The following is a 15737-nucleotide window of genomic DNA, read 5'->3' on the forward strand; positions in this document are numbered from 1 at the left end:
GGGAAAAGGTCTTGACAGGACTTTGTTTTCTAACCATTTGTATAAATTACAAAGTAAAATTCACTTGAAAACCAAAATAAAGCCTGAGCAGTTGGGTAGCAGAAGAAAAAAAAAATGCCTAATTGCAACAGAAAGTGATAGCCATGGAGTTTCTGGTTTGATCCCTTGAACAGTAGCAGCACTTGCTTGGGTCTCTTGTGGAGATTACATGAGACTATAAGGCACTTGGAGTATAAGCTAATGATGACTGTTGCTGCGAATGAACCAGGGATGTGGCTGAAAGATAAGTACAGATGTGTGCACAAGCAGCCTCCTCTTAAGAAAAGGAAGCACTAGGTGTTTTTAAAAAAAAAAAAAAAAAAAAAAAAAAAAAAAAAAAAACAAAACGCATAACAACCAGTCCTGTGTAACCATCTGTTCAGGTTGAAACTTTTGGCTTGGGTGGAACAAAGTATATTCTTAAATGTGCACAGCTCTCCAGGCCATTTGTTTCTAAATCTGCACTTGAACCAAGAAAAACAGCAAAAGAAAGTTGCACTCTCAGTGGAAACAGAAATAAATGTATCACACACAGTGTGATAATACATTATAGTACTTGCAACAGCACTTCATTCTGAAAGACAGATGTGAACACTGTAACATGAAAAAAGTACATGCATCAGTCTATTGTGCAATTGGCTACACACCTTACTCTACCTAGGATATGGACAGCAAGGGCTGTCACCACACAATAGCCATAGAAGCTCCCTTAAAAATACTAGATACAACGTTCTAAACAGCGTCCTGAGCATCTTGTATTTACTATATGCTGACTAAACAGTGCTTGGAGACTACCTAATAGTAGCTCTGTTAATGAGTCAGTCACAGTCAGAGGCCAGTGAAGAGCCCTACTGTTTTCTCGACAGGTATGTGTGTGCACGGCTGTCCCATACTTATCACTCCCTTATTTCCTTGAGACAGGGCCTCTCACTGAACCTGGAGCTAGCCCTCTGTCTTCTAGCTAGGCTCAGCAATTGTTTCTGTGCCTTCCTCTCCTACCATTTCTAGGGTTACCGGCATGCTCAGGCATGCCCAGCTTGTTGATGTTGGCTCTGGAGATGTAAACTTGGACCCAAGTGCTATATAGCAAGCGCTCCTAGCCACTGAGCCATCTCTCCAGCCCTCAACAGATCTTAAGTTGTATTTCTTTAAAAATTAATAGGCATCACTGGGGAAAATAGAAATTTCATAATGATTTCTGCTGAGTGTGATGTCATACCTGTCATTACAAGTACTCAAGTGAGGACAGGGGTTCAGAGTTGTCCTCAGCTACCTGGTGAGTTTGCGCCTAGCAGCCAGCACCCACCCAGTGCTGTGCTCCAAGGGCATTCTCCAGGTGTGCCCAGGTCATTTGGGAGTCATTCCTACCCCTGTTCTTGCCATAGTGTTCATGTTCTTCTGGAGGGTCTTGCCTTGGAAATAAGCCAAAAATGGAACTAAGGTGGATTCTTTGGAGGAAATGTGATCATGTATAGATGACCTCACTATTAGTTGAAAAGCCCAAGAGATTCAGCTAAAAAATTTGTAAAAGTTATTTAGTGTCCAGTTAAAAAAGAAATGTCTGCCATCTGGAGTTCTCTAAAGGACATCAGTAGGCAGTGAGGAAATGTGGTTCCAGGGTCACAGCAGCCCCTCAGGAGGAAATTTCACAAGCAGGCAGGTATTCTCTTACATGGAGGAGACAACAGAAATTAGCTGTAAGGCAGAGTTGGGTTGCTCCCTGGTGGTGTGGCCTCTTTCCTTCCCATACACCATGGAAAGGTGAGCAGTGTGTTGAGCGGAATGGAAGTACCTGATGAGCAAAGACTGAGTAAATCAAATGCTGAGATTAACGAAGATCGATCCAGGAAGGGATCTGAGAAGGGCTGCAGTTCTCAATAGGGGAAATGGGAAGGCATCAGCAAAGAGAAAACCTGGAGATGAGAAGGAACCACGGGGATGGAAACAAGTGGCAAACAGTCTAGGAAGGGCCTGAGGCTGCAGTGTGGTTGGCCTGTCCCAAGAGAAGTCAGACTGACCTCACTGGAATGTGACGAGGGAGAGAGCGGAGGCACTAAGGTGACCTAGCTGTCACCCCTTGTAAGCCACGGTCACACCTCTGGTCTTTACTGAGAGGGGAAAACAGAGGGTCAAAGGGACATGATATATTGAAAGGCCATCCAACCTGCTCTTTTGACAATAAACTGGCGGATGTCATGCATGGGAGGAAACAAGAACAGCTAGGGACTTCTTTGCCCATCCAGCTGAAGCAAGAATGGCTGGGGTCAGTGATGGCCAAACAGTGAGAGGGATTTGGGGCCTGTCTTGAAGTAGGAGCCTCTAGAACTGGGTGTGAAGAAAGGAGTGTTACAGGCCCAACACTTACCTCACAGAGTGGTGGCACTGTTCGCTTGAAAGTCCAAGAAGGCTTGAGGACCGAATGAACCTCCAGGTGAGAATGCTCAAGAAAGCAAGGGAAATGTCTAGAGACTACACTATAGATGCTCAAGTCTGTCACATGTCTACCACGGTAGCCCAGCAGGGAAAGAATGCTGGTGTATCCTGGGCAGAGTCACTAACCAGAGCACAGGACACAGAAACAGCTAGGGCCTGATCCATCCTTGCACGTGGCAGAGGTGACCCTGTATACTTCTACCAACTGACTGCTGCCCTTTGTGGATTTCAGGTGGTTTAGGGCTTTTGAAAAGCTGTAACAACAGCCAGTACTTACTGCACTCTGCTCTACCTGCTGTAACAGAAGGACCTGTTTGGTCCCCACAGTCACCTTGGCAGGCTAGGCAGGGAGGCGGTTCTTCACATGTTACACATGTGTGGCAAGAAGCCCAAGGAACAGAGGTGTGGTAAGCACATCTTGTCAGCAGGTTTGACCAGAACCACATCTGCTGAGAACTAAAGATGGCAAGGCAGATGAGCACCGCTATGAGCAAGTGTTTGCAGAGGACTGCTAGAGCGGCTGCATAGGCATCCAGGGAGGCCCTCTGGAAGGTGGCCTGGTGTGTCTACAGGGTCACTGGCGATGATTCCAGAGGGAAAAAACAAAACTAGTAATGAGTACATGTGCAGCTGCACCTTACTGTCTAGCTTATGAAGATACCAGGAGTTGATGTAAAGGAACCGTCTGCTAGCTACTGTCCTACCAGAATTGTTGATAAGAGAATACTTACAACTCAAATGGCTGTCAACAAAGCTGTACACTTTGTGAATGCTTTTGGTAAGTCAGTCTATAAGAAACGATGGATGTATGGATAGACAACATTTGTGTATATACTTACATAGAAACGGAAGTTAGGTAAGACATGCCCATGAATGGATAGTGCCTCCCCACCCCCACCCCACTCCCGGGTGTGAAGATTGTGAATATTATACTGTGGTCATTTCTACTTTTTGTATTTGAGAATACATCAATTTTGTGATTTTAAAAACTGAAGTTAAAACTGTCACATTAAAATAGCGAGCAGTAGAGTAGCCATTCCTCCTTGTGAAGCTTTCCCAGGCTCTGTGGTGTCACTAGTACACGGAGATACATGATTCCCTTCCCAAAGAGGCAGGAGAAAGAAGCCAGGGTGGACGTGTGCTTTCCACTCCACTGCTTTGATAGTCCTGGGGTGACCTACTGGTCCTAGCAAAGCCTAGCCTGTGGCCGGAGAGCTATGTGGCTGTGCCATGTACATGTAGCCAAAATGCTCGAGTGAGTTACTGGCTAAGTTGAGGCTTGAGTCAGTGATCTTATCTCCATAGTAATGTTTTCACTTTAAAACAAATACCTTGGGCATGTGTATGACAGGTTTCCTTCCCTCTTCCTTTGGCTGCTGTCATGAATGGAGAAGGGGCTCATTGAATGAAGAGGTTTGCTGTCAGCCCAGGAGTCACATTGCTGTCACTTCTCTTTCTAGGAGAGAATTTAGTGACATCCTTACAAGTCCCTGGAAGTTGAAGTACAAAGCACTAGTTGGGTTTGGATTCCATGGGGATGTCATTTAGGAGCTTTGTCCCACCTTATGGGCCACACACACACCTAGAGCATGCAGGCCTATGGTTGAGGTGGCTTTTGGGAACCAAAGTGGAGTGTAGACTTTACACTGTCACCACATGGTCTGTCCATTAGCCCAGGTGTCTCTGCTTCAGCTGTACCTAGTCTCCTTTGTGTGTCCAAGGTTGGTAAAGAGCCTTCAGGCAGTGTGGCCTTTGAGGGCTGTTGAATCGCTGCTCTCTACAGGACCCTGGCTGTAAACAATCTTGGGTGGGCTCTGATCATCTCTGTTCTGAATCTGAGCTCTTTCATTCTCCTGAGCACAACTTTGGCGGGTGGCTTCATGGGAGATCATTTGAGGCAGGGAAAGACAATAGCCCTGAACTCTGCCACACCGCTAGAGATGAGTCCATAGTCCCAACCTCTGGACTCTCCTTTAGCATCATGAGTCTGTTCATTTCCATCTGTCATTTTCATTTCTATGCATATTTGTGCTTTTCTAGTTTGTTAGGCTGCTTCCCTGCTGGGACAGTCTGTATCCCAGTTCAGTTGTCCCTTTATTCTTGTCTCCCTTCATTGCTCTTGGTGATTGAGGAGGAAAGCAGCCCTTGATGGCAGGTTCCCAACCTTACCCTAAAAACAGCATCATCTTTACCACACACATTATCAGGGAGATGATTGATAGAGCCAACAGGTGCCCCAATTCTGCATAGGTCCAAAGGCAGGTGTGACTCGGGTACACCATCTAATATCTCACCTCATAGTCCCCTTCTGTGTGAGGAGGCCTGGGTTCATTGGATGAGTGTGATGTTTCTGCAGGAATTCTTGTAAAACAGTTGAGCATAGACTGAAAGGTGCTGGAATAGCTGTAAATGTATATTCTGTTCACATCCATTTTCCATTCATTTAACATTTTTGCTGGAGCAAAATAGGGCTCCTGGTGTGTGGTGCAGCAAACAGCCACTGACCTCCAGGATAGAGTGCTCTCCTGTGCTCAGGCCTTGCTTTGTAGTCAAGACCTTTGGCCTTCGTGTCCTTAGAGACTATTACCCGGGCTCCCCCGGTAGCACCTGGAACCTGATCCTGAGATCACAGATATGAGGCTCAGGTGGGTGGGAACCGGGCTGGCTGCCGTTGTATGGCAGGAGCTAGCTCCCTTGTCTGTCTCTTTGCACTATTGCTCTTCTAGACTCTGGTGACACCATTTTTTCCTGGTCCCTTCCCTTTGGTAGGGGTAGTCCCTTACTGCTATGGCCACTCTGGATGTTTGCTTCTCAGTGGCTAGAGCCACTGTACTCATGTGGCTGCCTGCCATGCCACCTTCAGCTGTGGTCAGCGTCTTCAGAGTCTGTCTTTGTCCCCATTGTTGTCTCCACACTGCTGGTGGTGGGAGCAGGGTACGTTGTAAAGGGTCTCATTATGTCACCCAGGCTGGTCCCAAACTATCCTGTCTCTCAAATGCTGGATCTAGTGGTATGAAGCACTGTCAGCTACCACTGCATTTTGATGGTAGGTTTGCAAGCCATCCATTGGGAGCTCTAGGGGAAGTGTCACTGTACCACATGATAAAGATGCAGTAAATACCTGCTAAATGAGTAATAAAACATACACAGATCAGTAGCCATGGAACACATTTCAAATAGTTACATTTAGTGCACATATAAAATACCCCTCGTATTAAAGCCTGACAGAGGTGTCATATCTAAGGCTTTCTGTGTACCTGGCCTGGTTCTGAGCCATTGTGTTGTGTCTATTACCCAACCCTAGTCCTCTCTAAAACTCTGAAAGGTATAGGTCCTGTTATCCCCATTTCTGGATGACAGTCTTGGAACATGGAACAGTAATCGCTAATGAGGATCACTACAAGGACTAGAACCCAAGGCAGACCGGCCTCAGGATTTCCCGAACCTATAGGCCATGTACTACTATGTCTGCCCTCCTTCAGGTGAAGTGGACTGTGGGGAGTAGATAAGGCTCACCTAGAGCTTCAAGGGGCTCCTGGTTAGTTAGACAACCTGTCAGCATGATTGACCATGTCAAAGATGGGAAAACCAAGGTGCCTCTACAAACAAAAGGTTGGTAACAGTCACAGTCTTTCAGGCCTTAATCAACTGAGAACCCAAGAGGTCCCCCTAATAATAGTGCCATCACCATTTTTATTAGAGAGCAGTGAAATCAGTCCCCTCAAAATCTAGGAAAGACATCAAACCAGCATCGTGGCAGTATTTGACTCTGGTGGGAGGTTTGCAGAGGTTGGTGAAGAGGGACATGGTGATTACTTATTGCGATGTTGTCATTGAACTTGGAAAGCCCATAGGCTTTAGCACAAAGCATGAATAGTCTGAAGAGGCCTGTGGGAACTAGTGGTACTGTGATGGGTCACTCAGCTCATTGCTTTTTTGTTAAACAGGAAGAAGATAGTGGAAAAAAAAATAGATGGTAATGATAAAAACAAAAGTGAGCCGTTCCAGGGCCACTGGTGACAAGTCCAGGCAGGGGAAGGCCTGCCAGATTTTTGGCAGGAAACATTCAAGTCATGTTGATTGGCATATTTTGCTCAGTTCCTTTAAAAATCTCAAATTCCAACAACCAAAAAGTTAAAAATCCACCTGTCAGTTTTAAGTTCACTGGGAAGGATAAATAAGGAAATCATATAAGTAGGCAAAGGAAAGGGTAAGCCAGTGTGAGCACCTGGCTTAACAAGGTGGGTATCCAGTGTGACTGGGATTGGCTTCTCTGGAAACATGGATTCCTTACACTCTTTCCCTTGTAACTACTGCACTGAAAAACAGCAAACCTTAGGACATGCAGTGTAGGTAGTACACAAACACACACACACACACACACACACACACACACACACACACACACACACACACACCTTCAGGTTTATCCATATTTTTATGCCAAGGAAGCATGCTGGGTTAATAAGAAACTTAAAAGCATACAAGTTCACACGTGTATAGTTCTGGAGCTGAGTGAGATAATGTGCATTTTCAAGAAGTGATAGGAAGCTTTTTGCCCCACCCCTGATCTGCTAAGAACAGAGAGAGCAGTTAGGCAGGAAAACTGCATAAGCCATCAGGGATTTTGGACAGACCCTAGCAGATGAGTTGAAATTGTAGTGGAACCACCTCTATGAGAACTCACCTGCAATGAGAGAGAGCTCGGTGTCTGCTTCCAACATGGGCTCTCCTCACCTTGTCCATCAACCTGGTTAATATTTGCACTTTAAGAAAGGGTTCTTCAGCCTGCCCTCCCACCACCCCCGCCCAAGAAAGCAAGCTGTGGGAGAAGCAAAGGGAAGCGCTGTGCCTGTGGCCCCAGGTGTCATACCAGTCACAAACATGATCACAGCACACTCAGAACACCACCTTCACAGGTGCTGGTGACCTTCAGAAGTGAACCATGGCCTTGCAGAGGGCCATGGGATTTTTTTGGTTTGATTTGGTTTGGTTTTTCAAGCCAGTGCTTCTCTGTATAACAACTCCAGTTGTCCTGGATCTCGCTTTGTAGACCAGGCTGGCCCCAAACTCAACAGAGATCCGCCTGTCTCTGCCTCCCAAGTGCTGGGATTAAAGGCGTGCACCATCACTGATGGGTCTCCATGTTTTAAAAAATATAAATAAAAATAAAAAAAATTAAAAACTTGCTGCAGCTAGAAGGCTGGGCTGAGTGGCAGAGCCAGCTGCTGTAGCACACCTTTGTGTGCAGAGTTCCAAACCTTCTGAGTCCTCCGCCTGCCAGGAGCTGTGGGAGTTTAGGGACGTGGCCCTCAGAGAAGGAGCACCTTGATTCAGGTTCTGTCAGGCAAAAAGATTACAATAGATTTGGTAAGTTTTCCACTAAAATCTGGTGGGTTTGTCTGTTTTACCTCTTGCCTCATGAAAATCCTTTGGAACAATTTTCAAGTCAGTGAAGCTGTATAGGATGATGGGAACCATGAAGCTTCTTCCTCGCGAGTCCTTAGTCAGGGCCAGAGCCCAGCCAGGGAAGCATGTGTTATGTTAGATGTGCTGTTTTTATCTGCTTTGTTTTAGGAACCTCTGAATCTGCTCGTGGGAAAGTGAAAGGCGGCACGGCCAACCCTCCTCATGTCCACTCAGACCAGCACAGCTGTTTTTGTGGAAACCTCATGGTACCCGGTGGAGGTCTGCCAGTGCCAGCCCCTGTGGCTGGGCTGCAGTGTGTCCAGATCCCTATTCTGCAGGTAGGAACCACCCACGTGGATGTTAAGGTCTGCAGGGGCAGGATGGTGGAAGGGTGGCCACTGCCCTCTCAGTAAACTGTCCTAAGTCCTGTGTCCTGTCCCAGCCATCTTAATAACCCCAGCCTCTCTCTTCTTCCCAGCCTGTCTCACTGCATCTGTGCAAGCCCTTGCCTTTGTTAGGACTGACGTATCAGGTTTGTGGCACTGTGTTACCCTGTGTCTAGTCCCCTCAACCTGGCCCATCTTCCCCACATCCCTTGGAGGTGCAATGGCTTGTGCCTCTGTCCTGCCAAGGCCTACTTGAGACCATTGTGTGCAGGCTGGAGGCATCAGAGACTGCCCAAGCTGGCCGTGTGTAAGCTTCACAGCTGCTGGTATTTATGCTGCCCCACCTCTACCCGGACTCTGCTATAAGCTCTCTTTAGACTGTTCTGGCCATGCTTCTGGGCACCACTCCCTGCACACCAGCTGATGCAGGCTTTCATGTGAAAACGATGGGGCCTCTTTGATTCTCTGCTTTCTCGTTGGTCACTGAAGATAAGGTTCAGCCACCTCTTTGGGGGCTCAGCAGACCTGTATTTGACAGCCATCTATGGGAACTCACTGCCAAGTCACTCAGCAGCCCCATACATACCTGCAGTCCCAGGATGACCTCTAAGGAGGTGAATGGGGAAGGGAGGGGGTTGGAGGCTGAGATTCTGGCCCAGTCACACACACCTACATGTTGCACACCACTTAGGGCTACGGATGAAACTTCAGCAGGCCAGTGCAAACGTAGCTGTCAGAGACTTGGGGTGGAGCTGTTCCTGTTACTTCAGAGAGCTTAGAGACAGGCAAGGTCCATCTGGGAGAGGACCATGAAGGAAAGATGAGTCCGGGGTAGGGTTGTGAGGGGCCTACAGGGCTCAGATAAATGGGGTACAGGTGGCAAAGACTGGCCTGGAGAAATAGGCAATGAAAGGGTTCTAGACCAAAAAAGAAGCAGGTGAGGGTTTGGTGGGCAGAGACTCAGGCTTATGTGTAGAAAGGAGCTGAAAATCATGCGCCTCCCTCCCAGTTTGACCCAATGGTAGAACAGCTTGGAACTGTGAACGAGATCAAGGACTCCCTAGAGATAGGGACAGTGAAAGGAGTGGGAGGCCTGTCCTGAAGGAGCACAGCCACAGTGTGCAGGTCAGCTTGCAGAAGGCACTCCAGGGCTAAGGGTATAGGGTGAAGAGACTGTAGGAAAGCTGTCACCACAGGTAGAAAAAGAGCCCACTGGAAAGAGCATGCACCAGGGTATAAATCTTTACCTGTCCTTTGGCAGCTAATGTTGTCTTGGGCAAGTGGCTTTAGCCCACAGCCTCAATATTGTTGTCCTGAGATGGAAACAGTAGTACTTAGAAGGTCCTTGGGGCAGTGGGAGGATGGAGGGTGCTCAGTTTGGGAGTGGTATGCAGCTCTAACTGAATGTGCACATGAGAAAGCAAAACCATTCTTCCCTGACTTGCTTCCGGGGACCTGACAGCCTCCTCATCTCGGAGCCATCTGCTCTCAGGCCTGTTTGGCCCGTGGGTAACAGAGAACAGAGAAGAGACCTCCCCATGAGCTTGAGGAAGTACTAGTGCACCCATGCAGAATTTAGGACACCTTAGGAGGAGGGGTGCTTTTGGGACTGGGGGTAGTTTTTGAGTGTTGAAGTAATAAACATAGGGAGTCTGGTTGCAGAAGATTCCAGACTAAAATGAACCTTGGGCTGGGTTCAAAGTGAGAGGGATGGAGAGGCCAGTGCTCCTGCTTCCTGATTACCAGTGTGTGATGGTTCTTGATGTTGCCTCCCCAGGATGACCCCTCAGGTGAAGGAGGCTTGCCACTAGCCCTCAGCCCACAGCGTTCTGCCTTCCACCCCTACTTCACCGTGGATCTGCCTGTCTACGTCCTCCAGGTCTGGGTGCCTACAGTTCTTCCTCTTCTCAGTCGAACTCATCCCAGGTTTCCCATGTCAGGAGACTGTGGCATGGGTTAGCAGCTGCCATAAGCCTGCCCTGGAAGCACATTGGGTTGGTGGTGTGAAAAGATAGTCAGGACCACAGCTTTAGATAAGGCTTGGTTGACACTACAGTGTCTGCTTGTAGACCCGGTGAAGCCTAGTTTGCCTGTGACCACTACACACTCCAGTTCTAAATTCTCCATAAATGAGCTGCACCCACATGAGTTCAGTAGCTATGTAGTGAGTGGTTAAGCTGAGAGTAGGTAGCCACCAATGCAGCTCTAGGTCTGAATGGAAGTCACTTTTCAGGCTGCCAGCCTACCTCAGAAATGTCAGTTCTACTGTCCTAAGCCCCTCAGAAGACTGTCCTAAAGAAAGGAAATCTGAGCCAGATTGACTTAGGTGGCACCCAGTAATCAGGATACAAAGGCTGGAGAACTGCACATTTGAGGCCACTTGGGCCACACAGCAAGACCCTGTCTCTAACAGACACAGAAAGGGAGGAAGAAGATGTGGAGTGGTGGGGAAGAGAGCAAGAGGCAATGAGAGAGGGAAGGTGAGTTACAAACGGCTGGCGATCTCAGACCTGCCCACTGCAGCTTAGAGTCTATAATACCAAAGTAGGAGTGCTGGGTTCTAGCAGGAGAGTGATGGGTACCACCCATCACCATCTCCCTCCCTAGGTGAGCTGCCTACTGCGTGTGGGATATAAGAAGAGACGATCTCGGTTTTTTTGGTTTTTTGGTATTTTTTTTTTTACAGCAAAGTACATGGGTGCTTGAATATATGTGGACCCCTCAGTGGGCCTAGAAAAAAAAATCTGGGAAAATGTAATGGCTTTTAGTTTTGTGAGTGTTTGGTTGTTTGGTTGGTTGTTTTTTGAGACAGGGTCTCACTATGTAGCCATGACTGGCTGGCCTGGAACTCACAGAGATCTGCCTGTCTCTGCCTTCCTGGGATTAAAAGAATGTGCCACCGTACGAAGCACATTGTTCTTTGAAGGGACAGAAGATGTGGAATAGGTCTCTACTGTGCCTCCCCCTCTCTTTCCACCCCACCCCTCCTCAACTTTCTGCTTGGTTTTGCAGGAGGTGCTTCCAGCATCTGGAGGTTCTGCTGGGCTGGAGACTATGCAGGCACCAGGAAGTACCATCAACCTGCAGGACCTTCAGTGACAGCAGCCTGAGCAAACAAGGACCATGTTCCAGGCTGCACTTCAAGACCTCAGATGACAATGGTGTGGGCAGGGAGACCTCACTTGACTTTTGCTCAGCAGTCCAGCCCGATTCTTTGAGACTTTGGGGTACATGTAGTGAAAGTGCTTTCATTCTGTTCTACCAAGAGCCAGTCTGGGCCATATACTCTTTGAAACTGCCTCCACAGTGAGATAGTCACCATGTCCATGCAATGCTTGTGCATTCCAGCCCTTCCCAGGTCCCCTTGGGCCTGAGCTGGGTAGCACTTGTTGCATCAGAAGATCCCTGCAGGAAGTGGGTGGAGCATGGCTCCCTGCTCAGGTACATCTCTGTACTAAGTCTGGACAGGGCCTTCAAGTGTAGTGTGTTAGCATTCTGCCTGAGACATCTAGAAGTTTGGTTCTTTTCTGAGAGCTTGTGTGACAGACTGCTTCGCATCTGCTGGGCTGGTGTTAGTGGGTGTGTTGGTTTCACTACACTGTATGCCATGATGAAGCCAAATTCGGGCTGAGCTTTAGCAGTTTACACAGGCAGCTAGTCTGAAAGGTGATTGGGGTGGCCTGGCGCCCACCAATGGCCTGCTAGTAGGCCCTCTTCCTAGACTGACAGTGTGGCTCATAGTTTGGGAACGAAGAGTTCAGACTTTTAAAGTAATTTTTCTAAACTCTGTATTTGGGATTCTTGGTAAATAGTGACTTGTCTTTAGTCTCTAAAGTGAGGTTCTGAATGCTGTATGTTATGTATAGGGCTGGAACATAGGTGTGTTTTATGGTTGAGATTGAAGATAAGCATATTATGTGGCCTTGGCCTTGTGTGTTTTCAGAGTGATTCTGTCTTCCCAGAAGAGACGGTTGCCTTGCACATATTTATTTGTTAGTTAAGACTGGACACAGGGTCACTCAGAAATGCATTTTTCTTGGGCCTTTTGGAGTGTGTGCTTATTCAGATACTGGTTTGGTTCTGCCCCGTCTGAGTTGCTTTGTTTCTTGGATTCGGGGAGGGCCCTGAGTTTGGGCATGAGTCCTCTCTGGATGGCTCTGTGGTGCCATCTGCCTAGGTGCTGCTCCCTACAAGGGGATTATAAATCCTACTTGAGAAGGTCTCCTACTTTCCACAGGTCTCCCCTGCATCACAGGCCAAAGTTTAGGGGTCAAACATGCCCACCTGTCATCAGGGCCCACCCCACTCCATGGGTAGCCTGGTACCACTGTCACCTGCCTCAAGAGCCCACCTCACAGAGAAGCTTCCTTCTCCCACAGCCTCCAGTGTGTGTCTGCCAAGTGATGGGATGGGCTGTCATGTTCTAAGCACTGGAGCTTCCTGCTGCCATGGGCCCAACTCTTAGTACAAATGAATAAAAGTGTTTGTATGTCATGTACCGAAAGTTTTCCTCTGGTTTCATTCAAGGTACTGTGCATGGTGCCGAGATTCTTGCCCCTTCTGCCCAGCGGGCCACAGATTCTTTTGTCTCCAAGGGCCAGCAACACCCTGCCCTCCTCAGGGACAGGTTTTGGGCTTCTCTCCAAGCAGCTATTTCTGATGGGAACCAGGATGTTCTGTTCCCCAAACACATGCTTTGGGTGAAATGACAAAAGAGGGCTTCCCAGAGGCTTCCTTCAACAGGCCATTCAGACACCCAAGAGACGTGACTTTATTTCCTGTTTGTAGGGAGGCTGACAGGAGAGCATAAGATGGAGTTAGGGACCCATCAGGCTCACAGTTCCTGCCTTCACTAACTACTGACCTCTTCCTGAGCCCTCAGCCAGCTCTGCTGCTAAGTGAAGAAGAAGAGCATCTCCTCCTTGTCCTTGTCCATCGGCACGTGCTCGGATACCTCCTTTATTTTGATGACTGGTGGACGGGAGCGGCTTACCAATCTCCTGCCTCTCTGCAGGGGCAATAAATATGGTGAGCCTATGCTGGCTGTGGAGATGCCATGCTGCCCATGTCCCCTTATAAGGTTCAGGAAGTGGCCAGCAAAGCCTGGTCATACAGACCAGCCACTCAAGGGTGGTACTGACTAAAGGGACCTGGAGTGTGGATCAGCCTAGCAGTCACCATGCCAGCTCCATGGAGCACACTTTTTTGAAGGGCAAGAGCTGAAGTATTTCCTAGCTCAGGGCTTCCACAGGAGAGATCCTGCAATGTGACAGAAAACCTTAGAGGTCGGCCTCTAAAAGTCAGTGGTCACTCTTAAGGCCCAGCCCCACAACCTTCAGCTCTCTTAGGCTGTCTGTTCTGTGTCCAACAACAGCCCTTGACTGATGCTCCTAACCAAGCCTAGCTCCTCCATGCTGTTTGTCACATGTACTATGTTGAACTAAATCATGTGATATGACACTTTCTGCCAGCCCCCCAAAACTTAGCTATTTCCTTTGTTCTTCGATTTGCTTGGGGAAGTTCTGTGAAGGCTGCTCTCTAAAGAGGCTCCTTTGCCCTGCCAGCCCTCTGGTGGTAGCATGTGTTTGCTCTTTCTTCCCCTCTGCCCCCCAACCCCTTCTTTTTTTTTTTTTTTTTTTTTTTTTTTTGTTTTTCGAGACAGGGTTTCTCTGTGTAGCTTTGCGCCTTTCCTGGAACTCACTTTGGAGACCAGGCTGGCCTCAAACTCACAGAGATCTGCCTGGCTCTGCCTCCTGAGTGCTGGGATTAAAGGCGTGCGCCACCACTGCCCAGCCCCAACCCCTTCTTAATGAAGCTCCTCTCCAGGAAAGAAAAGCCTCCCCTCCCCACTAAGGCCCTGTTAGGTTTAGATCTCCATATATTGTCCTGTTTCTGTCTAAGGCTCTCCTTGCCATCTGAGTCCTGATCATGGCCTGGAAGCCCTTTCTCCTAATGAGCTGCATCTTCTGAAGGAAATTATGTGTCAGCTTTCTTTCTGGACTAAGCACAGGGATGTTTAGTAGTATCTTACTATTAACAGTGTTCCTCTGTCCCAAGCAATGAAGTGGGCAGCCATGTTTTATGGATGCCCACCAGCTCCTTTGTCTCTCAGGGGCCATGCTTGACTCCAGACCTGCTTTCAGGGGCAGACTTTCTGCTTTCACTTTCAAAAGGCACAAGGCTGCCACCGTGCATTTTCTGTGGGGTGAGAGCTTGAGACCCAGAAGACACAGGCCTCTCAACCGGCAGCCACTTGACCTACGGTCTGTCTGGGGGGTGGACAGAGCAACAGGCCCCTGAAACTGGGTGTTGGTGTGAGTTCTGTGGCTAAGCAGCTGCACCTGGCAGGGGTATTATGAATAGTGCATCTGGGAGATTGGTCCTGGTGAGGTCAACTCTAGGGCGGGGGCACTCGAAGTGCCTGGCTTTGAAGACTGCTCCACTCCAGCTCGGCACTGCAAACTGTCTGTTTCTTCAGCAGGGTGATTTGCCTTCAGAGAAGCCTTGGAGCTTGGGCTGGAGAGCCTAGGAGCTATACCCTCCAGTGGCCCTGGCCCCACCCCTCACCTTCTTTTTGATTTCAGCTTGGGCCCTGGCTCGAGCCCGCTGCAGACGCTCCTCCTGCATCTCCTTCTGCAGCCTGGCCTTCTCCTCACGCATCCTGAAGACAAGAGGTGGCTTACAGGGACCAGGGCCTGGGAGGAATCTCGCCTTTTCCCACTCAGGCTCCAGGTCAGTCCATGCCCTCCCACATGTAGAAAATGCCACCTCTGCCCTTCCTGTCAGTCCTGGGCAAATCAGCCAAGGCTTGCAGGGGAAGGCAGATAGGGCTATGTAGATGCCATGGTGGCCTTGAGGGTGACCTAAGGTTCAGAGCACACCCGTCAGAATGCATGTTTCCCTAGATCCACATCTAGGTCTTCAGTCCCTGTGCCCACAGTCCAACACCCTGGCACCTAGCTAGGACATTAGTCTTAGTGCAGGTGCTGGGGCCCCAGAGGAGATGGCCCCGTGTTGGGAGAGACAGACAGACTCGGCAGATAGTTGTGTCCCATGACCCTGCCCTTTGGGACCCACAGAGGCCTGGCTTCACATCACTGAGTCCTGAGCCTGTCTCTCTGGTCAGGAGACTCAAAAGGGTGGACTCTGACTAGAGTGCCCTGTACCCAAGCCAGGGCTGCAGTCAAAGAAGGTTGGGCACGATGGCTTACCTCATGCGCCGCTCCCTCTCCTTGGCCTTCTCAGCCTGCTCGATCTTGACCTGGGGTATTCGCTCCAGATTCTCTAGCAGCTCATCCAGCTGGTGCTCGACCACGGTCAGCATCTGCACTGTGCCCAGGTTGGCCTCCTGGTGCGTGCCCACACATTTCCGGTACACGTCCATCACCTTGAGGTTAAGGCTCTCCAGCAACTTGTCCTGGGGACAGTCGGCCAGCGGTGTGGCATGGCTGCAGGCCCTTGCTCACCCTC

The 15737-nt window shown here is 49.0% G+C and overlaps 2 protein-coding genes across 4 annotated transcripts in view; one reads left to right on the top strand and one right to left on the bottom strand.

Moving 5' to 3' along the window:
• Zxdc (ZXD family zinc finger C) overlaps window positions 1-12765 on the top strand; it is a 32683-nt gene extending 19918 nt beyond the window's left edge. Inside the window, exons 8-11 of one of the 2 annotated variants that reach the window (XM_059258179.1) lie at window positions 8050-8219; window positions 8360-8413; window positions 10045-10146; window positions 11280-12765. In XM_059258179.1, coding sequence (XP_059114162.1) covers window positions 8050-8219; window positions 8360-8413; window positions 10045-10146; window positions 11280-11366 — 413 coding nt within the window. In that variant the 3' untranslated portion in view covers window positions 11367-12765. The remainder of the gene's footprint in view (window positions 1-8049; window positions 8220-8359; window positions 8414-10044; window positions 10147-11279) is intronic. The other variant, XM_059258180.1, reaches the window with a different exon arrangement.
• A 233-nt stretch (window positions 12766-12998) lies between these two features.
• Cfap100 (cilia and flagella associated protein 100) overlaps window positions 12999-15737 on the bottom strand; it is a 30855-nt gene continuing 28116 nt past the window's right edge. For both annotated transcript variants that reach the window (XM_059258181.1, XM_059258182.1), the window contains 3 exons: window positions 15479-15684; window positions 14835-14928; window positions 12999-13275 (listed from right to left, as the gene is read on the bottom strand). In XM_059258181.1, the coding sequence (XP_059114164.1) occupies window positions 13162-13275; window positions 14835-14928; window positions 15479-15684 (414 nt within the window). In that variant the 3' untranslated portion in view covers window positions 12999-13161. The remainder of the gene's footprint in view (window positions 13276-14834; window positions 14929-15478; window positions 15685-15737) is intronic.

This window comes from Peromyscus eremicus, chromosome 3 (assembly GCF_949786415.1).
Source record: "Peromyscus eremicus chromosome 3, PerEre_H2_v1, whole genome shotgun sequence".
In the NCBI taxonomy this organism is placed as follows: Eukaryota; Metazoa; Chordata; class Mammalia; order Rodentia; family Cricetidae; genus Peromyscus; species Peromyscus eremicus.